Source organism: Archocentrus centrarchus, chromosome 18 (assembly GCF_007364275.1).
Source record: "Archocentrus centrarchus isolate MPI-CPG fArcCen1 chromosome 18, fArcCen1, whole genome shotgun sequence".
Lineage (NCBI taxonomy): Eukaryota > Metazoa > Chordata > Actinopteri > Cichliformes > Cichlidae > Archocentrus > Archocentrus centrarchus.
Genome location: NC_044363.1, coordinates 5,108,148 through 5,128,849, shown reverse-complemented (window position 1 = coordinate 5,128,849; position 20,702 = coordinate 5,108,148). Strand labels below are relative to the sequence as shown.

The window sequence follows — 20,702 nt, the reverse complement described above, 5'->3', positions numbered from 1 at the left end:
TCTTAATGTGTGAAGAGGCCTCCCATTTACATGAACAAATTGGAATAGACTTGATTCAAAGCACTGCAGCATAGTACCTTTAATAACAAGGGCAAGCTCTAATCTCTGTAGTAAATTGTTATGGTCTACAGTAACAAATGCTGCACTGAGGTGTAGCAGGACAGGCACAGAGATAAGTCTATTGTCAGAGACCACAAAAAGACGAAAGGCAACTTTCAGAAGTAACACAAAACTCACACTAAAGGCATGGATGGGGTTTGAACCCATGATCTTTGGTTTACGAGACCAACGCCTTACCACTTGGCCACCACGCCAAACTTGGACATCCAAAGCAGATACAGAAATCACATCGACTCGGCTCAAATCACTTTACAGTTCCAGTCTTTGAGATCTCTCACATTCCATGACATCATCATCTTTGATCCTGTCACTGCTGCTAGCCATCTCCGTCTCTTAAAAGTAGCAAAGGCACATGTCACAATCAGTGTTTAAACTGATCAGTGGGAATAGAAAGAGAGAATGAAGAGTGACCTCTGCTAGTCATTAGAAAGAATGCATGTTTAAGCTAGCTGGTTTCCCCTTCTAGACCCCACAGTTGCTTGCATCTGTTTGGACAGGCCATGACTACACATTGAAATGGCCTTTCCACACATTGTCTCCAGTTGACATTAAAGTCATGGATGGTCACTGAGCCCAAGACATTTGGCTTACAAGACCATTGCCCTCCTTTGAAATGAGTCCAATTCTGTTCTTAATGTTGCTAGACATCTATGGTCACATACACACCTAATGCATCAGAGCAGACCCAGCCCCAACCAGTCTGTCAATTTCCCAATGCCTTCAGCCGTCACCGCAAAAATGGGCCAGACACCCCATACTCTCGCAACAGCCTGAGGAGTGTGATCCTTCAATAGCTGGAGGACACCCTCCAGTCGCAAACAAGAGGAGCACCACCCTCAGATCACCGTGTGGAGTTGAAGAGGAGCCTCAAGCAAGACAGTCCTACAGCAGACACATGGAAGGTGGAGTGACACTAACAACTGATTAGAAAGGAGGCAGCCTTAACACTTTTGAGCAGTGACTTAAGCACCTACCATCCAAGGTCACGCTGAAGGCACGGATGGGACTTGAAACCATGATCTTTGGTTTACTAGCCCAACGCCTTGCCGCTTGGCCACCACGCCTTGCTTAAACTGAAAAAATGGGGGGTTGTTTTGTTGCAAACAGCAGTCAAACTGATGTCCATTAGAACAAGATGTTAAGCAGCTTTAAGGCACCTCTGCATCCTTTATAAAAGTCTATGTTTTGTTGTTGTTTTGTTCGTTGCAAACAGCAGTCAAACTCTGATGTCCATTAGAATAAGATTTTAAGCAGTTTTATAGCACCTCTGCGTCTTTTAAAATGGTCTATGTTTTGTTTTCTCAGCTAACAAATGATTAGAAAGATGCCAAGCTTAATACTTTTGAGTACTGGCTTAAGGTTTTAGTGCTTGCCCTTCGCAAACGCAAAGCATTCCAAGATCACGCTGAAGGCACGGATGGGATTTGCACCCATGATCTTTGGTTTACAAGACCAACGCCTTGCCGCTTGGCCACCATGCCTTGCTTAAGCTGAAAAACCGGGGCTGTGACGCAGATACAGAAATCACATCGACTCGGCTCAAATCACTTTACAGTTCCAGTCGTTGAGATCTCTCACATTCCATGACATCATCATCTTTGATCCTGTCAGTGCTGCTAGCCATCTCCGTCTCTTAAAAGTAGCAAAGGCACATGTCACAATCAGTGATTAAACTGATCAGTGGGAATAGAAAGAGAGAATGAAGAGTGACCTCTGCTAGTCATTAGAAAGAATGCATGTTTAAGCTAGCTGGTTTCCCCTTCTATACCCCACAATTGCTTGCATCTGTTTGGACAGGCCATGACTACACATTGAAATGGCCTTTCCACACATTGTCTCCAGTTGACATTAAAGTCATGGATGGTCACTGAGCCCAAGACATTTGGCTTACAAGACCATTGCCCTCCTTTGAAATGAGTCCAATTCTGTTCTTAATGTTGCTAGACATCTATGGTCACATACACACCTAATGCATCAGAGCAGACCCAGCCCCAACCAGTCTGTCAATTTCCCAATGCCTTCAGCCATCACTGCAAAAAATGGGCCAGACACCCCATACTCTCGCAACAGGCTGAGGAGTGTGATCCCTCAATACCTGGAGGACACCCTCCGGTCTTGAGTCGCAAACAAGAGGAGCACCACCCTCAGATCACTGTGTGGAGTTGCAGAGGAGCCTCAAGCAAGACAGTCCTACAACAGCCACATGGAAGGTGGAGTGACGCTAACAACTGATTAGAAAGGAGGCAGCCTTAACACTTTTGAGCAGTGACTTAAGCACCTACCATTCAAGGTCATGCTGAAGGCACAGATGGGACTTGAACCCACGATCTTTGGTTTACTAGACCAACGCCTTGCCGCTTGGCCACCATGCCTTGCTTAAACTGAAAAAATGGGGGGTTGTTTCGTTGCAAACAGCAGTCAAACTGATGTCCATTAGAAAAAGATGTTAAGCAGTTTTAAGGCACCTCTGCATCCTTTATAAAAGTCTATGTTTTGTTGTTGTTTTGTTCGTTGCAAACAGCAGTCAAACTCTGATGTCCATTAGAATAAGATTTAAGCAGTTTTATAGCACCTCTGCATCTTTTATAACCGTCTATGTTTTGTTGTAGTTTGTTTCTTTTTTTGCACACTGACTCTGAAAGCATCCTTTAAAAGCAACTCAATTTCAGTAAAAGCATGCATGCCTCAGCTAACAAATGATTAGAAAGATGCCAAGCTTAATACTTTTGAGTACTGGCTTAAGGTTTTAGTGCTTGCCCTTCGCAAACGCAAAGCATTCCAAGATCACGCTGAAGGCACGGATGGGATTTGAACCCATGATCTTTGGTTTACAAGACCAACGCCTTGCCGCTTGGCCACCATGCCTTGCTTAAGCTGAAAAACCGGGGCTGTGACGCAGATACAGAAATCACATCGACTCGGCTCAAATCACTTTACAGTTCCAGTCGTTGAGATCTCTCACATTCCATGACATCATCATCTTTGATCCTGTCAGTGCTGCTAGCCATCTCCGTCTCTTAAAAGTAGCAAAGGCACATGTCACAATCAGTGATTAAACTGATCAGTGGGAATAGAAAGAGAGAATGAAGAGTGACCTCTGCTAGTCATTAGAAAGAATGCATGTTTAAGCTAGCTGGTTTCCCCTTCTATACCCCACAATTGCTTGCATCTGTTTGGACAGGCCATGACTACACATTGAAATGGCCTTTCCACACATTGTCTCCAGTTGACATTAAAGTCATGGATGGTCACTGAGCCCAAGACATTTGGCTTACAAGACCATTGCCCTCCTTTGAAATGAGTCCAATTCTGTTCTTAATGTTGCTAGACATCTATGGTCACATACACACCTAATGCATCAGAGCAGACCCAGCCCCAACCAGTCTGTCAATTTCCCAATGCCTTCAGCCATCACTGCAAAAAATGGGCCAGACACCCCATACTCTTGCAACAGGCTGAGGAGTGTGATCCCTCAATACCTGGAGGACACCCTCCGGTCTTGAGTCGCAAACAAGAGGAGCACCACCCTCAGATCACTGTGTGGAGTTGCAGAGGAGCCTCAAGCAAGACAGTCCTACAACAGCCACATGGAAGGTGGAGTGACGCTAACAACTGATTAGAAAGGAGGCAGCCTTAACACTTTTGAGCAGTGACTTAAGCACCTACCATTCAAGGTCATGCTGAAGGCACAGATGGGACTTGAACCCACGATCTTTGGTTTACTAGACCAACGCCTTGCCGCTTGGCCACCATGCCTTGCTTAAACTGAAAAAATGGGGGGTTGTTTCGTTGCAAACAGCAGTCAAACTGATGTCCATTAGAAAAAGATGTTAAGCAGCTTTAAGGCACCTCTGCATCCTTTATAAAAGTCTATGTTTTGTTGTTGTTTTGTTCGTTGCAAACAGCAGTCAAACTCTGATGTCCATTAGAATAAGATTTTAAGCAGTTTTATAGCACCTCTGCATCTTTTATAACCGTCTATGTTTTGTTGTAGTTTGTTTCTTTTTTTGCACACTGACTCTGAAAGCATCCTTTAAAAGCAACTCAATTTCAGTAAAAGCATGCATGCCTCAGCTAACAAATGATTAGAAAGATGCCAAGCTTAATACTTTTGAGTACTGGCTTAAGGTTTTAGTGCTTGCCCTTCGCAAACGCAAAGCATTCCAAGATCACGCTGAAGGCACGGATGGGATTTGAACCCATGATCTTTGGTTTACAAGACCAACGCCTTGCCGCTTGGCCACCATGTCTTGCTTAAGCTGAACAACCGGGGCTGTGACGCAGATACAGAAATCACATCGACTCGGCTCAAATCACTTTACAGTTCCAGTCGTTGAGATCTCTCACATTCCATGACATCATCATCTTTGATCCTGTCAGTGCTGCTAGCCATCTCCGTCTCTTAAAAGTAGCAAAGGCACATGTCACAATCAGTGATTAAACTGATCAGTGGGAATAGAAAGAGAGAATGAAGAGTGACCTCTGCTAGTCATTAGAAAGAATGCATGTTTAAGCTAGCTGGTTTCCCCTTCTATACCCCACAATTGCTTGCATTATTTGGACAGGCCATGACTACACATTGAAATGGCCTTTCCACACATTGTCTCCAGTTGACATTAAAGTCATGGATGGTCACTGAGCCCAAGACATTTGGCTTACAAGACCATTGCCCTCCTTTGAAATGAGTCCAATTCTGTTCTTAATGTTGCTAGACATCTATGGTCACATACACACCTAATGCATCAGAGCAGACCCAGCACCAACCAGTCTGTCAATTTCCCAATGCCTTCAGCCATCACTGCAAAAAATGGGCCAGACATCCCATACTCTCGCAACAGCCTGAGGAGTGTGATCCCTCAATAGCTGGAGGACACCCTCCGGTCTTGAGTCGCAAACAAGAGGAGCACCACCCCCAGATCACCGTGTGGAGTTGCAGAGGAGCCTCAAGCAAGACAGCCCTACAACAGACACATGGAAGGTGGAGTGATGCTAACAACTGATTAGAAAGGAGGCAGCCTTAACACTTTTGAGCAGTGACTTAAGCACCTACCATCCAAGATCACGCTGAAGGCACGGATGGGACTTGAACCCATGATCTTTGGTTTACTAGACCAACGCCTTGCCGCTTGGCCACCATGCCTTGCTTAAACTGAAAAAATGGGGGGTTGTTTCGTTGCAAACAGCAGTCAAACTGATGTCCATTAGAACAAGATGTTAAGCAGCTTTAAGGCACCTCTGCATCCTTTATAAAAGTCTATGTTTTGTTGTTGTTTTGTTCGTTGCAAACAGCAGTCAAACTCTGATGTCCATTAGAATAAGATTTTAAGCAGTTTTATAGCACCTCTGCATCTTTTATAACCGTCTATGTTTTGTTGTAGTTTGTTTCTTTTTTTGCACACTGACTCTGAAAGCATCCTTTAAAAGCAACTCAATTTCAGTAAAAGCATACATGCGTCAGCTAACAAATGATTAGAAAGATGCCAAGCTTAATACTTTTGAGTACTGGCTTAAGGTTTTAGTGCTTGCCCTTCGCAAACGCAAAGCATTCCAAGATCACGCTGAAGGCACGGATGGGATTTGAACCCATGATCTTTGGTTTACAAGACCAACGCCTTGCCGCTTGGCCACCATGCCTTGCTTAAGCTGAAAAACCAGGGCTGTGACGCAGATACAGAAATCACATCGACTCGGCTCAAATCACTTTACAGTTCCAGTCTTTGAGATCTCTCACATTCCATGACATCATCATCTTTGATCCTGTCAGTGCTGCTAGCCATCTCCGTCTCTTAAAAGTAGCAAAGGCACATGTCACAATCAGTGATTAAACTGATCAGTGGGAATAGAAAGAGAGAATGAAGAGTGACCTCTGCTAGTCATTAGAAAGAATGCACGTTTAAGCTAGCTGGTTTCCCCTTCTATACCCCACAATTGCTTGCATCTGTTTGGACAGGCCATGACTACACATTGAAATGGCCTTTCCACACATTGTCTCCAGTTGACATTAAAGTCATGGATGGTCACTGAGCCCAAGACATTTGGCTTACAAGACCATTGCCCTCCTTTGAAATGAGTCCAATTCTGTTCTTAATGTTGCTAGACATCTATGGTCACATACACACCTAATGCATCAGAGCAGACCCAGCACCAACCAGTCTGTCAATTTCCCAATGCCTTCAGCCATCACTGCAAAAAATGGGCCAGACACCCCATACTCTCGCAACAGCCTGAGGAGTGTGATCCCTCAATAGCTGGAGGACACCCTCCAGTCGCAAACAAGAGGAGCACCACCCCCAGATCACCGTGTGGAGTTGCAGAGGAGCCTCAAGCAAGACAGTCCTACAACAGACACATGGAAGGTGGAGTGACACTAACAACTGATTAGAAAGGAGGCAGCCTTAACACTTTTGAGCAGTGACTTAAGCACCTACCATCCAAGGTCACGCTGAAGGCACGGATGGGACTTGAACCCATGATCTTTGGTTTACTAGACCAACGCCTTGCCGCTTGGCCACCATGCCTTGCTTAAACTGAAAAAATGGGGGGTTGTTTCGTTGCAAACAGCAGTCAAACTGATGTCCATTAGAACAAGATGTTAAGCAGCTTTAAGGCACCTCTGCATCCTTTATAAAAGTCTATGTTTTGTTGTTGTTTTGTTCGTTGCAAACAGCAGTCAAACTCTGATGTCCATTAGAATAAGATTTTAAGCAGTTTTATAGCACCTCTGCATCTTTTATAACCGTCTATGTTTTGTTGTAGTTTGCTTCTTTTTTAGCACACTGACTCTGAAAGCATCCTTTAAAAGCAACTCAATTTCAGTAAAAGCATGCATGCCTCAGCTAACAAATGATTAGAAAGATGCCAAGCTTAATACTTTTGAGTACTGGCTTAAGATGGTGGCGCGTGTATATCGCGAGGCTCTGCGTCTCACTAGTTTTTGCAATTTAGTGTTTATTTACTTAGTAATTTATTGTGTTTTGGCTCGTATCATTCAGGCAAACTACATATACGACAGACAGACGCTGTTGGACATTAATTTAAGATAAGATAAGATAAAACTTTAATGATCCCACGACGGGGAAATTTGCGCATTACAGCAGCTCAATACAGAAAACTAAAAATAGAATAGAATAAAATAAAATAGAAAAACACTATACACATATACATAAGCACTATATACAGAAAATATATAGTCAATACACACATGTACATATACACACATATACACACACATCAAAACACTATATACAGATATCAAAATATTATATACATTTGTAGCCGGTAAGGTACACAGCATACACGGTATGCATTATATGGGTGAGTGTAATAAATAAAATGTATCTGGACTGTAAGGATAAAGTGATGGCAGAGGAGGTAAAGTGTCCAAGTGACTCAAGACATTATGAAGTGTTGTACAGTCTAACTGCTGTTGGGATGAATGACCTGCGAAAGCGCTCCTTCCTGCAGCGAGGATGTTTCAGTCTCTGACTGAAGGAGCTGCTCAGCTCACCCACGGTCTCATGCAGAGGGTGATGGGGGTTGTTCATGATGGATGTCAGCTTTGCTAACATCCTCCTCTCACCCATCACCATCACAGACTCCAGAGGACATCCCAACACAGAGCTAGACCTCCGCACCAGTTTGTCGATCCTGCTCCTGTCCCTTTCGGTGCATCCACCCCCCCAGCAGGCCACTGCATAGAAAAGGGCAGATGCTACCACTGTGTCATAAAAGGTCTTTAACAGAGTCCTGCAGACACCAAAGGACCTCAGTCTCCTCAGCAGGTGGAGTCGACTCTGGCCCTTCTTATACAGGACATCTGTGTTTGTAGTCCAGTCCAACTTGTTATTGAGATGAACACCCAGGTATTTGTAGGAGACCACTGTCTCAATATGCTTTCCCTGGATGTTCACCGGTGCTGTAGGGGGTGGCTTCCTCCTGAAGTCTATGATCATCTCCTTCGTCTTGCTGGCGTTGATTTGGAGTGCGTTGTTCTCACACCAGCCGACAAAGTCACTGATGACACCCCTGTATTCCTGTATTCCTGTATACTACTCAAATGTTGTCTTGGACCATCCATTCAACTTCGACGAGCTACCTCCGGAGGTGAGCAGAATACCGCGTTCAAGCGAGCTGTTCTTCCCGACCGGAAGTGCTCGGCGCCGGCGCAGAGACCGTAAACAAAGAAGGGGTAAGCGCGGAGGTTTGCGTGCTAGGCTAAGGCGAAATCCACACCGGCCGGTGCTTCCTGCTATCTTCCTTGCCAATGTGCGGTCTGTGCCGAATAAGATGGACGAGCTAAAACTCTGGACCCTGACACAGGAAAAGCTTATGGACTGCAGCGTCATGATCTTTGTGGAAACTTGGCTAAACAATGATGTTTCGAACAGCGTGGTGGAGTTGTAGGGACGCGCTTTCTTCAGAGCTGATAGAGTAGCAGCAGCATCGGGTAAGAGCTGCGGTGGTGGTGTTTGCATTTATGTTAATAAAACATGGTGCATGGACTCTGTCATAGTGAACAGCTACTGCTCTGCTGACCTGGAATACCTGGTTATAAAGTGTAGACCCTTCTATCTTCCACGTGAGTTTTCCTGTATTGTTGTTGCTGCAGTTTATATTCCTCCGGATGCTAATGCTAACGTAGCTATGAAAGACCTTTGCAGTGCTGTTGGCAAACTTCAAACTTTGCATCCAGATGGAGCTTTTATTGTTGCGGGGGACTTTACTCATTGTAGCTTAAAGTCTGGACTTCCAAGGTTTCATCAGAACGTCCACTGCACCACAAGGGGACTAAAAACTCTGGATCAGGTTTACACTAATGTAGCTGATGCCTACAAAGCAACATCTCTCCCCCACTTGGGTCAGTCTGATCACCTGTCTTTGTTCCTGTTCCCCAAGTATTCACCAGTCATCAGGCGTGTGAGATCCACCACGAGGACAGTTAAGATCTGGACGGAAGGTGCCGACTCTATTCTTCAGGACCAATTCCAGCACACAGACTGGAGCCGGTTTGCTGTCCAAGCCACCACGGATCACACTATCTGTTTTGACTCTTACACTAATTCTGTGCTGGACCATATTAATAACTGTGTGTACAGTGTGACAACGTACAGGAAAATAAAAATATTCCCCAACCAGAAGCCCTGGATGAATAGCGAGGTTCGCCTTCTGCTCAAAGCAAGGAATACAGCCTTGAGGTCTGGAGATCGAGCAGCTTACAACACTGCCAGATCCAGTCTGAAGAAAGGCATCTCCAAGGCTAAATACAACTACAAACAACGGATTGAGGACCATTTCAACTCCTCTGACCCTCGGCGTATGTGGCAAGGGATCCAAATAATTATGGACTTTAAACTATCTAACTCCGCTCCCTGGGCCAATAGCGACTCACTTCCTGACGAGCTTAACAACTTCCACGCTCACTTTGACCGGGGTAATAACATGGTTGCCTTCAAAATAGATCTTCCCTCAGAGGAGCAACCAATCACACTCCTTACCATGGATGTCTACCGTATGCTGAACCAGGTGAATGCTAGGAAAGCTGCTGGCCCCGATGGGATACCTGGACGTGTGCTAAAAGCTTGTGCTAAGCAGCTTGCTGGGGTCTTCACTGACATTTTCAATATGTCTCTGGCCCTGGCTGTGATTCCAAAGAGTTTCAAGACAGCTACCATCGTGCCTGTACCAGGGTTATAATAGTTTTGGATTTTACATTATAGTTTAGTTTTAGTTAGTTTTTACTTTTTTTTCTCTAATTCAGTTAGTTTTAATTAGTTTTCAGAGTGGTTTTGCTCGTTTTTATTAGTTTTTATTTTTGGTTTCATGCTTAGTTTTAGTTAGTTTCAGTATTAGTTTTAGTATTTTCATACCTAATCAGGTGCAAGATTCAAGGCGCAAAAGTGACTATTGTGTAATGAAAACTTGACAAAATTAAAGAAATATAGTCAACAACCAACTGTTCACAAGACATGCTAAATTTGTGTAATATTAAGGACACACATGAGCATAATCAGGGAGAAACAAAGAAAAACATGAACTCCCAAACTCAATAAATTCTACAATAAACTCCACAATAAACTTCAGCATCAGTGCAGCAGATTAATAACGCCTACATGTGGTGTTAAACAAAAACAAACTCTTTGAAGGAGTCAAAGCTCAAATCCATCTGCATCCTGATGTTCTCACCACCTGAAGCTGCTTCTGTTTTGGAGCTAGCTTGGTTAGATGCTCGCTAATTAAACCTGCAGGGTCTTTGTGGCCTCTGTACACAACCTACAGAAGTTGCCGACCTCATGTCCGCATTTATGCTTGTGTAGCTGGATTGTGTGTGTTAATTACCTTGTGGTCGTGTGCAGGTGTTTGTACTCAAAGAACCTCCATACGGGACTCGGCAGACCGCAGCCATAACTTTGCGGACCAGCGCGGTGAGCGCACGCACATGCGCACTCACACAGCTGTCCTGTGGCGCTCCCAGCTTAAACTCGGAGAGCGGAAACAATGATTTCATATCAATCCACAAGGCTTAAAAAAAAACCCAAAAAAACAAGTAAATGAAAGTCAGTTTATCGATAATTTCAGTTAGTTTTAGTTAGTTTTGTAAACTCACAATTCAGTTTTAATTAGTTATCGTTTTTTCCTTTTAATTATAGTTTTTATTTATTTCAGTTAACGACAATGTTTTTTCAATTAAAGTTTTCGTTATTTCGTTCGTTTTCGTTAACTATAATAACCCTGGCCTGTACCAAAACATTCAACTGCTTCAGTACTGAACGATTTCCGACCTGTTGCTCTCACTCCCATTATCTCTAAGTGCTTTGAAAGACTAGTCCTCTCTCACCTGAAAGCCAGTCTACCAGCTACATTAGATCAGCATCAATTTGCTTATCGTCACAACAGGTCAATAGAGGATGCTATCTCCACTGCACTTCACATTACACTGACCCACCTGGACTGCCATAACACTTATGTTAGAATGCTTTTCATTGATTTCAGTTCAGCATTTAACACAGTGATCCCTTCCAAGCTGATTTCAAAGCTTAGTCAGTCTGGCATCAGTACGTCACTCTGTAATTGGATTCTGGACTTTCTAACTAATAGACCCCAGTCTGTTAAGTTAGGCAACTTCCACTCAGCCTCCATCACCCTGAACACTGGCGTGCCACAAGGCTGTGTGCTGAGTCCCCTCTTATACTCCCTGTTCACCCACGACTGTGTTCCTGTTTACGGTTCCAACTCCATAATCAAGTTCGCGGACGATACTACGGTGATAGGCCTAATCAAAGACAACGATGAAACGGCCTACAGGGAGGAGGTTCAGCATCTGGCTGCATGGTCTGAGGACAACAACCTGGAGCTTAACACAGGGAAAATGAAAGAGATTATTGTGGACTTCAGAAGAACTGCAAGTCGGGCACACACCCCCATCTGCATCAATGGTGCAGTAGTAGAGCGGGTGCCCAGCTTCAAATTCCTCGGCGTCCACATCTCTGAAGATCTCTCTTGGTCCCTCAACTCGTCAGTCCTGGTCAGAAAGGCACAACAGCGCCTTTATTTTCTTCGGAGACTCAAAAAAGCTTACTTGTGTCCCAGAATACTCATGAACTTTTACCGCTGTACCATTGAGAGCATTCTTACAAACTGCATCTCTGTGTGGTACGGCAACTGCTCCGCAGCTGACCGGAAAGCTCTTCAGCGGGTGGTTAAAACTGCCCAACGTATCATCGGCACTCAGTTACCCACCATACAGGACATTTACAGTAAACGGTGCCTGGGTAAAGCGAGGAACATTATCAAGGACGTCTCTCATCCTAATCATGATTTTTTCACCCTACTTCCGTCTGGCAGGCGTTACAGGTGCCTTCGCTCAGGAAGAGTTTTTTTCCTGAGGCTGTAACCCTGCTAAATTCCAGTTCATCATTGTAAAACATTACTGCACTTCGTATCATACTTAAACCTTGTACTTTTTATAAATGTTCTTATAAATGCTTTATCAGGACTAGTATAATCTGTAAATTTGCACATGGTATTATTGCACTATCTACACCAGCCCAACAATAATGTATATACTGTATATATTTGCCATACGTATATACTTAATTTTGTTTACTCACTCTCATCCCAGGGAATCCAGGTATTCCCTGGGATTTGTCAGTATTGTTTCGAGGTCATCTGCATGGCTTCACCAAACTCGTTACACATTTGTGTTTTTGCTTTGGTCACTCCCAAGTCACATTCTACTGAGCCTGCTGGTACCCATTATTGGCTGCCTCTGGTGTCCCACAGGCTAACCGAGCCTGACATGACTCCTTTTTCAGTTTATTGGCCCCCTTCACAGCCAGTGTCATCCATCTGGCTCAAGTACAACCACCATGACAGACACCGACCACCTTGCAGCTTCAGCTCAGAATAGCAGCCTCAACAATGGAGGTACGAAACATGGTCCATTTAGACTCAATTTCCTCAGCCTACCTCAGAATGCTGTCAATGTTCTACCAGAGGTGGAAGTTGAAGATGTCATGGACTGGGACATCTGCCAAGCAGTCTCACTATACATTTGGGTGTACCAGGTCTGTCCAACATCTTCCCCTGCCACCTAATCCAACTTATTCCCTATGAATGATATGAGAGTGGAGAGGGAGATTGGCAGATTGGGGCTGCAGCTGCAGTGATGCAGACACTGCACCTGTTTGTTGAGGTAAAGAGAGCCCTGAGCATAAACACAAAGCTACTGATTTATGATTTACATCCCCACCTATGGTTATGAGCTCTGGGTAGTGACCAAGAGAACAAGCTCGCGGACACCGGAGGTGGAAATGAGCATCCTCCAAAGGCTGACTGGCCTCTCCTTTAGTCTCTCTTGGTATTTATACTCAAAATGTATAAATACCAATAGCTTTTGAACTGTTGACATAAATTTAGTAAGCAAGAATTTTGTCAAATATATTGTTGTTGACACAAGACTCTTATTATGATGGAAAAAAAGTAATATTTGTGAAAAGGACATTTCTTCATTCATAGGACCCCATAGAATTTTTATGGCTGATTGAAATGATTTGAAACGTATCGTAAAAATCTTTATTTCATTTGAAAGTTGGATGCTCTTGGTACCAAATCCAAAAGTCAGATGCAATAAATATCAGTTCATTAAATGAATAATGTTATTTAAATGCTCTAGGATTATATATTACATTTCTAAAATGGTTAAAATTTTTATTTAATAGATGTTAGAAACTTTAAAACTTTTACAGGATTGTAATAATTTTCTTTAAATGAGTGAATTAAGGATGAATGGGACATGAAATATAAGAGCAGTATAATTCAAAATTATTTCTTTTCATCTAGTTAATGTAACTGATTTTATTTTGGGCCATTCTCTATCCATGAAATCAAAGCAAAACAGCATGTTCCCATTGGTTTAGTATAAGGTAGGTAAAGTTTTCTCTGGTGTGATGTTACTCCTTTTATATATTGTCCACCCTGTTACCTGTATTGCTGTTGTTTTTTATTTGTGAGTGTTTTCAGACACACACTCAAAAAGCAGGATGAAATTCAATAGTAACCAAACATTTTTCTGACAGACAAAATCCTATTAAAACCCCTTTATGAACATTTTAAGACAATTATCAGTGTTAGTGTGTAAAAAGAAAAACGATGAAGAGTTAAAATAGTTTAAGCATTTAAATTTCTTTTCAATAAAAGCACATAGTGTACACTACTAACATTTTTCAATACCCAAATATCCTTCAGAACTTTTTACTTAAAACAGTAGTTCCTTCAGTGCTTTAAATGTTTGGGCATTAATATCGAATAATAATTTAGTAAAACTGTTTAACAGAGTACATGCTTGTTTTAAAGGCCAAAAATAAAGGTCTGAGAATCACATGTTTTAGTATCAAACTGTTCATCAAAAAATTCAGTTAAAAAAAAAAGCAGAAACTCTCAGATGTAAAAAGCGGAAGCTGATGAGTTAATGTGTTTATAAAACTGATAAAATAAAGAAGAAGCTGCAGTTTTCTGTGTCTTTTAGGATGCTGATGGACTGGAGAAAGTTTTCTTTTTGCCTGGTGGCTCTTCATTTGTATTTACAGACAGTGGTTCTGGATGAAGGCGTTTTCACAGATGGTGCACTGGTATGGTCTCGCCATTGTGCGTTCTTGTGTGGACTGCCAGGTGTTCCTGGCAAGTGTGTGTTTTCCATAAATTCAGCACACATTTGATGGCAAAATGTCTCCTGGTTTTCTGGTGTTTCTTTAGATATTATTTAGATATTATTGTCCTTCTCATATTTCATTCCCTTATTTCTAAAAAATGCTGCTGCACTTGCAATACTGCTACAATTTGTATTTATTCAGGACTGGTCATAAAAATGTTTGAAAAAAAGAAAAAAATGAGCTTGCTTGTTTGTCATGACATAAATTAATGTTCCTAATAAACAGCACTGTGAAAATTCCTTAATATGCCATTTTGTATGGAGTCTGAAGAATCCTTTCTGACGTTTTGAGATGACATTTTTGTTTTGTTCCTGACATTTCCATCTCGGTCGTGAATTACATGAAGCCATTTTTTTTTATGTTGCTGGTGTCCACGGGTCAGACTCAGTCTCCAGGAAAAGTGTGAAATAAATGTTCATAGACATAACTTGGGATTTTCTTTTGGCATGGAACACCTGTGAAAGTGATGTGTTTCATGTCTGTAGCAACTGTCTAATTTAAAACCAAACAGTGAGCTTCCTTTAAACCTAATCTACCTTTTTTTTAAAGGCCCAAATCTAACTGGGTAGTTTTTACTGCATAAATCTAGCTGGGTAGTTCTTTAGTGCCAAAGCCTAACCAAGTAGTAGCCTCCAAATGTATTTTCCCTCCATAGAAGTACATTAGTGCCTGCTATGAAACTGATCAACTGAAAATGAGGAGACTGAAGACAGTGTTTGTGCCCTGGAACATTCAAAAATGGGAAAATTCATGTCACAAAACAGAGATTTACGACTTAAATATTGTGACTATTTCACAAACTGCCATGAGACTGAGCTGGTCCATCAGGGCAGCTCCAGCATGTCTTGCTCGGTCAGAAGTAGCTGAGTTTGTGTGTGCACCAGGTTCAGGGCGTGGATCATGATGCGCAGGATGGGTGTGGCTTCCTGTTGGTTCTCTACACATACCAGCTGCAGGAAGTACTTTCTGTTGGGGAGGGCAAGGAAGACAAATTCTGCAGCCTGCCGGAGCACCCACGGGTGGTGGGGGGCCAATGCCACTTTGTAGGCATCCCTGAAGAGATGATTGTGTGTACATAAGTCAGTTTTTGACACGTGAATCTTTGACTCTGTATGGGTGCATAAAAATAGGCTGGGGGGTGTTACCTGCCCAGCTCTCCTGGTGTTTTATATTGTCCGTCGGCATCGGGGCCTTCAGCCAAACCCTCCAACATCAGCTTCAGCCAGAGGAGGGACCGATGCAGCCGGAGCAGTGTCCGGCAACCTGAATCTGTGCGGTGGGAGAAGCTGACCATGCCTGCTTTCAGCTCTGCTTCCATCATGGATCGAACCGAATGATAAGCCTCAAGAGAAAAATAAAATGAAATCAGTTTTACATTCTTATGCCAGGATTTCATGAATTTCGGTCTAGGTAATGTCTTTATTAACTTTTGAAAACATCAACGTTCATTCTAAGACATGGATGGGAATTGAACTCATGTTCTTCTTAGACTGATTTTAGCGTAGGCCTGTTGCAGCGGACAACCTCTAATTTCTAGCTTTTAAATAAAGAAGAAGAAGAAGAAGAAGAAGAAGAAGAAGAAGAAGAAGAAGAAGAAGAAGAAGAAGAAGAAGAAGAAGAAGAAGAAGAAGAAGAAGAAGAAGAAGAAGAAGAAGAAGAAGAAGAAGAAACAGCCTTTATTGTAGGTGTAACAGCAGCAAAAATGTCAAAACACAACAAGACAAGATTAACAATACTAATAATACTACTACTACCAATAAAATAATATATACTGTACAGGATTATAACTACAGGAAATGACAATATACTATGTATTACTATACAATATATACATACTATTGGTTCTATTTTTGTTGGGACCAGTGATGGTTATAAAGTCTTACAGCTGCTGGGAGGAAGGATCTACTATAACGCTCCTTTGTGCATTTAGGGTGCAGCAGTCTGTCACTGAAGGAGCTCTTCAGTTCAGTAAGAGTTTCATGCATGGGGTGGGAGACTTTGTCCATCATTGATGTTATTTTGGTCAGAATCTCCCACCACCTGCACTAGGTCGAGAGGACATCCTACGACAGAGCTGGCCTTCTTGATCAGCTTGTCTAACTGCGTCCTCTCAGCTGCAGATAAGCTGCTGCTCCAACATACTACAGCACAGAAGATGGATGATGCTACTACAGAGTCATAGAAGGTCTTCAGGAGTGCCCCCTGCACTGCAGAGAGGGTCCGAAGTCACCTGATCCAGGCTTAACTATAAGCTTTCTCGAAAAGGAAAGTTTTAAAGGTAATCTTAACCCTTTAAAAGGCAAGACTATCAATAAAACTAAGAAAATGAGCAATAAATTTGTCCAAAACCAGGCAGAGCAAAATTTATATTGAAAGATTCCTTCTCTTATTTAAAAAATAAACCAAACACTGTAAACTTTTTACTAAGTCAAAAACATTTCCAAATGTACCTCTGTTTTTAATCCAAATGCTTCTGGGGGTTGCAATCCAGCTGGTTTCCCATGAGTCTCTGCCTTGTGTTTGAGTGACAGCTCTCGAATCAGCACAACTTTTTCTTGTACCTTCTGAGAGAAGAAACTGACCATTGGCCCGAGCGATTCCATGAACCTGAGGATGAAAACACAAATGAGACTTACCTGTGAAGCACAACATCTGTGCTGTGAGGATCAAGTTTCATGGTTTTTAGTGCTTTTACTTTTTACTTGTCTCTTCTGTATAATCACTTTTAATTTTGAAACTTGGTGTACTGTTAAACTAATCAATCAAGAGCACAAACCCAGCGAACATGTCCATGTGGGCCCACAGTGACTAGGTGTGGGTGAAGTGTGTAAAGCAGGGCAAACCCACACTTATCCCACACAGGACCAAAAGCAGTTTTGCCGTTTGGGGCCCTTATAGTGGACTTGCAGATGGAAAAGCCATGTGGTGACTAGCAGTTTGGGCCTTTTTAGACTTATGATGTCAGTGTATGTACAAATAATCCCAGTGAGCCAAAAGCTCATAATTCAGACTATTCTGAACACTCAGTTTCACATAGTTTTTTCTATTCTTGGATCTTTATGAAGTTATAAAACATGGGTATCTCTTAACTGGTCATTTTAAAGTCCAGAAACCATGCCCACCTGCTGTTTATCCAATCAGGAAAAAAATTGGCCTAAAGGTGGAGGAGCTAAAATGTCTTGTTTCAGGAGCAACCGCAACACATAAAATAAATCAAATAAGGATTTTTTTTTTTTAACTCGACTCATGTAAAGCTGCTCTAGTGGAGTCTGAAAATAAGAGTCTAGATTTTTGTGTACTTGAGGAGCTGATCCCAGCTCTGGAGGTATGGCTCCAGTAGGATGTCATTGTCCTCAGCCAGGCTGGACTTCAGGTACAGTAGCAGACGCCAGGCCTGAAACGACTGGCCAGGACACTCCTCTATGAGTGACAGGACTCCATCTGGCTCTGCCCACCAGTCAGGGGTCCACGGAGGCTCTGGCTAAAAGAGAGAAACTTTTTTACTGAACACCATGTTTCCTACAGGTATGGTTAGTCTCTTTATGATGGGTTAGGATTTGTTTTTGCATGCCCTCGCAGTTGTTTCAAAAATTAAATAAAAGCAGCAATATATTCTTTAATGTGTTTAAATTAGTTATCTCCAGACATTGGGTCGAAAATATATTAATAGAAACTCTGCTAATATAGGACTGTACTTTCCTGCAGCACCAGCTCATACAGCATGAGGGTGTAGTAAGTCATTATAGGCTTATAGGTCTGGAGGTCTTCAAATACATATTTTTATTTCTACAGATGATCTGGAAATTCTTAAAACCTCCAATGAAAAATTGATTGTATCACTTTGAAAAGCCATTTAAAGGTTTGGATGTTGTGTAAGCATTAAGGTCTTGGTCATTAGGCTCCTTACATATATATATAAGCATGATTAATCTTACCGTCTGGTGATAAAAATTCAAACATGGCTGCCAGGGGCTGCCACAGTCCCGGGGTCCACCCTGAGCTGAAAGGAACAGATGAAAAATCAAACAAACTAACCTCCAGTTAACCAAAGAACCGGTGGGGTGGGGTGGGGGGACTCACGCAGCCAGAAAGAGCTGACGAACAGCAACAGAGCCAACATGGTCGACAGCAGCAGGTACCGGAGCAGCAGTGTCCGTCTGAGGAAAACCATGGTGACCGAAACACACACAAACACGCTCACGCTCACACTCAGCTAAAACACACACACAGATTCATCTGGACTCCTCCCTCTTTGTTTCTCACACATTAACACACACATTATTTACTTTTCCTTCATGACACTCTCTCTTTCAGGGTCTCTCTTTGGCCGAGGTCAAAGGTTGCTCACTCCCACGGGTGTAAACACACAGGACGACCTTTGCTCCTGACCTCCTTTGTGCAGCAGCTAATCGCAGCCTGTTTTATCTCACACGTCTCATCCCCACAGCTCATGACTGACGCTCATAAAGAGGAGCTGAAACATTCGCCTATTAGTCAAACCTCATAGAGACTGTTACCTTTGGCAGGGAAGGATTTTATACACCGACTGGATATTTTTGTACCAAAACATACACATCAAGGTTGACCAGGTGACGTCTGTGCTGAAAACAGTCTGTCTGGAGAGCTGGGGGACCTGTATGTCTCTTTCTGGCAGAAAGAGCTGAAGGAGGAGGGTATGTCCATATCAATCTAAGTTGCTGGTGCAACACCCAGTGGTTCTGAACGTCTTTTGGAGCCATTAGGCTAGCTGTTCTCTCCCTTGTGAAGGCCACCATACAAAAGTGTGTTACAAGCATTTGCCAACTTGTCCACAAACACTTGCTAAGAACTTTCCAAGCTGTAGTAAACTTGAAAAAGAGTGACACAAAACAGAAACAGACAGCGCTGAGGCACAACTTTTACATTTTTATTCTGCATCGCACAAATTTCACTATAGATCGGGGTGCAACCTTTATTTAACCAGCCAAACAGATTAAGAGCAATTTCTTATCTACAACTGCGGCCTGGCATGATTTACTGATATCATACAGCTATGGTATGACATTAGTTGGTGAAGCTATTTGGCAGGCTAGCTTACTGGCATTTTTATTTAGGTGTGATTTTGTTGTATGCCACAACATTAGCAAGCAAGAAAATGACAGACAGCAAGCTATAACTAAGCTTCCTGAACAAATCTGATGGTTAATTTGTAACTTTAGCTGCTACAGTAATTTAGAACATGACCAGCAAAGTTACCAGATCAGCCCCTGGAGTTTGGATGAATTAGATTACCTTATCCACTTGTGCCAGGATTTTCCTATGTGAGACATCACGTGTAAACCGGCATGCCAGTGTTAGCTAACATTAGCAAGCAAATACGCAGTGCAGGGATGAATTTGATCCATCAAAAACCAAACAATCCCTGCATGAATTAAATGTTCTGCTGTTGATGGCTGTAGTTTTCTCCTGACAGTCAAATTCCTGTTTGGCCAGGTTGAATTAGATCAAACTGGCTTGCTCATATTAACTAACTTTAGCTTACTAGGTAGTTGGTGAGTGTAAACAGACAACTCAGCATTTTCCATGCAAACTATGGGCAACCGTAATAATCTGCTAGCAACCAAAGCAATCAAAAGGAGATTTTTTTTGGTGCAGCACTGTAAAAAAACTGCCAGCAACCAATCATCCGGTCCCTAATGACCAGTGTCTGCCAGAGGGTCATTGACTGGCCTGAATAGGGCTTTAGTAACGGGTTTCACAGTAACTGGCACCAGCTTCTATCAACCAACTTGCCAATTGGTTATCAAATCACAGTTTTCCCTGGTGACCGGCACTGTTGCTAACTTTTCTGCAAGAAAACTCACTGGTGCCAGTCTTTAAAGTCGCCCTCAGTGCCAAAGCTAGGTCTGGGGGGTGGGGAGGTCCCCTTCGACTTTCCAGCCTGTTTCGCTGAAGTCACTGGAAAAAGTCACTAGATTTGTTGCTAGTCACTTTTTGAAGAAAAAAAAAGGGGGGGGGGGTGTCTTAAAAGTCACTAAATCTAGCGCCAAAGTCACTGAGCTGGCAACACTTGCGACCAGTGGTTACCTGATGGTTGTTAACTAGTCTTTAGGCCTATTTGAATAGAGCCTAAATCCTGTGGCATTTGTGTTTGAGTTATTTTCTTCCTGTGTCCGTCAAACAGAAATCAGGCTGTCTGAGGTAACTGAGAGAGTTGAGGAACATTCAATTTTTAAGTGTAAGTACAAAATGTTTCATTTGTCACAAAAACACCACATTTAAAAATTGTAGATTCCCGTCCAAAATTAAAAACAGAAACCTAATTCTAGAACAACCACACGTCCTGGTTGTTCTATAATAAAATCAAATCAAGAGATCACACAAAACTGATGAGAA

At 42.6% G+C, this 20,702-nt stretch overlaps 1 protein-coding gene and 6 non-coding genes across 7 annotated transcripts; all 7 read right to left on the bottom strand.

Annotated features, from left to right (window-relative positions):
- Positions 1-242: 242 nt before the first annotated feature.
- Positions 243-314, bottom strand: trnat-cgu (transfer RNA threonine (anticodon CGU)). Its single transcript has one exon. It is a non-coding gene; the product is annotated as a tRNA-Thr (tRNA).
- A 2,599-nt stretch (positions 315-2,913) lies between these two features.
- On the bottom strand, positions 2,914-2,985 carry trnat-ugu (transfer RNA threonine (anticodon UGU)). Its single transcript has one exon. It is a non-coding gene; the product is annotated as a tRNA-Thr (tRNA).
- Positions 2,986-4,298: 1,313 nt separating this feature from the next.
- trnat-ugu (transfer RNA threonine (anticodon UGU)) lies at positions 4,299-4,370 on the bottom strand. The gene has a single exon. It is a non-coding gene; the product is annotated as a tRNA-Thr (tRNA).
- An 818-nt stretch (positions 4,371-5,188) lies between these two features.
- On the bottom strand, positions 5,189-5,260 carry trnat-agu (transfer RNA threonine (anticodon AGU)). Its single transcript has one exon. It is a non-coding gene; the product is annotated as a tRNA-Thr (tRNA).
- A 422-nt stretch (positions 5,261-5,682) lies between these two features.
- On the bottom strand, positions 5,683-5,754 carry trnat-ugu (transfer RNA threonine (anticodon UGU)). The gene has a single exon. It is a non-coding gene; the product is annotated as a tRNA-Thr (tRNA).
- Positions 5,755-6,566: 812 nt separating this feature from the next.
- On the bottom strand, positions 6,567-6,638 carry trnat-agu (transfer RNA threonine (anticodon AGU)). The gene has a single exon. It is a non-coding gene; the product is annotated as a tRNA-Thr (tRNA).
- Positions 6,639-13,293: 6,655 nt separating this feature from the next.
- Positions 13,294-18,606, bottom strand: LOC115797357 (ceramide-1-phosphate transfer protein-like). Its single transcript, XM_030753919.1, has 6 exons — positions 18,408-18,606; positions 18,263-18,327; positions 17,627-17,808; positions 16,778-16,934; positions 15,473-15,669; positions 13,294-15,380 (listed from the first exon to the last, which is right to left on the bottom strand). The coding sequence occupies exons 1-6, from the start codon at positions 18,496-18,498 to the stop codon at positions 15,152-15,154; spliced, it is 921 nt and encodes a 306-aa protein (XP_030609779.1). The 5' UTR covers positions 18,499-18,606; the 3' UTR covers positions 13,294-15,151.
- Between the last annotated feature and the right edge of the window lie 2,096 nt (positions 18,607-20,702).

Bases quoted from the DNA above. Each gene is read 5' to 3' on its own strand.
- LOC115797357 (XM_030753919.1), bottom strand. From the start codon at position 18,498: ATGGTTTTCCTCAGACGGACACTGCTGCTCCGGTACCTGCTGCTGTCG. The intron at 17,809-18,262 runs GTAAGATTAATC...TCTCTCTTTTAG, and splicing joins TGAATTTTTATCACCAGACG to CCAGAGCCTCCGTGGACCCC. The intron at 15,381-15,472 runs GTAACACCCCCC...TCATCTCTTCAG, and splicing joins ACACCAGGAGAGCTGGGCAG to GGATGCCTACAAAGTGGCAT.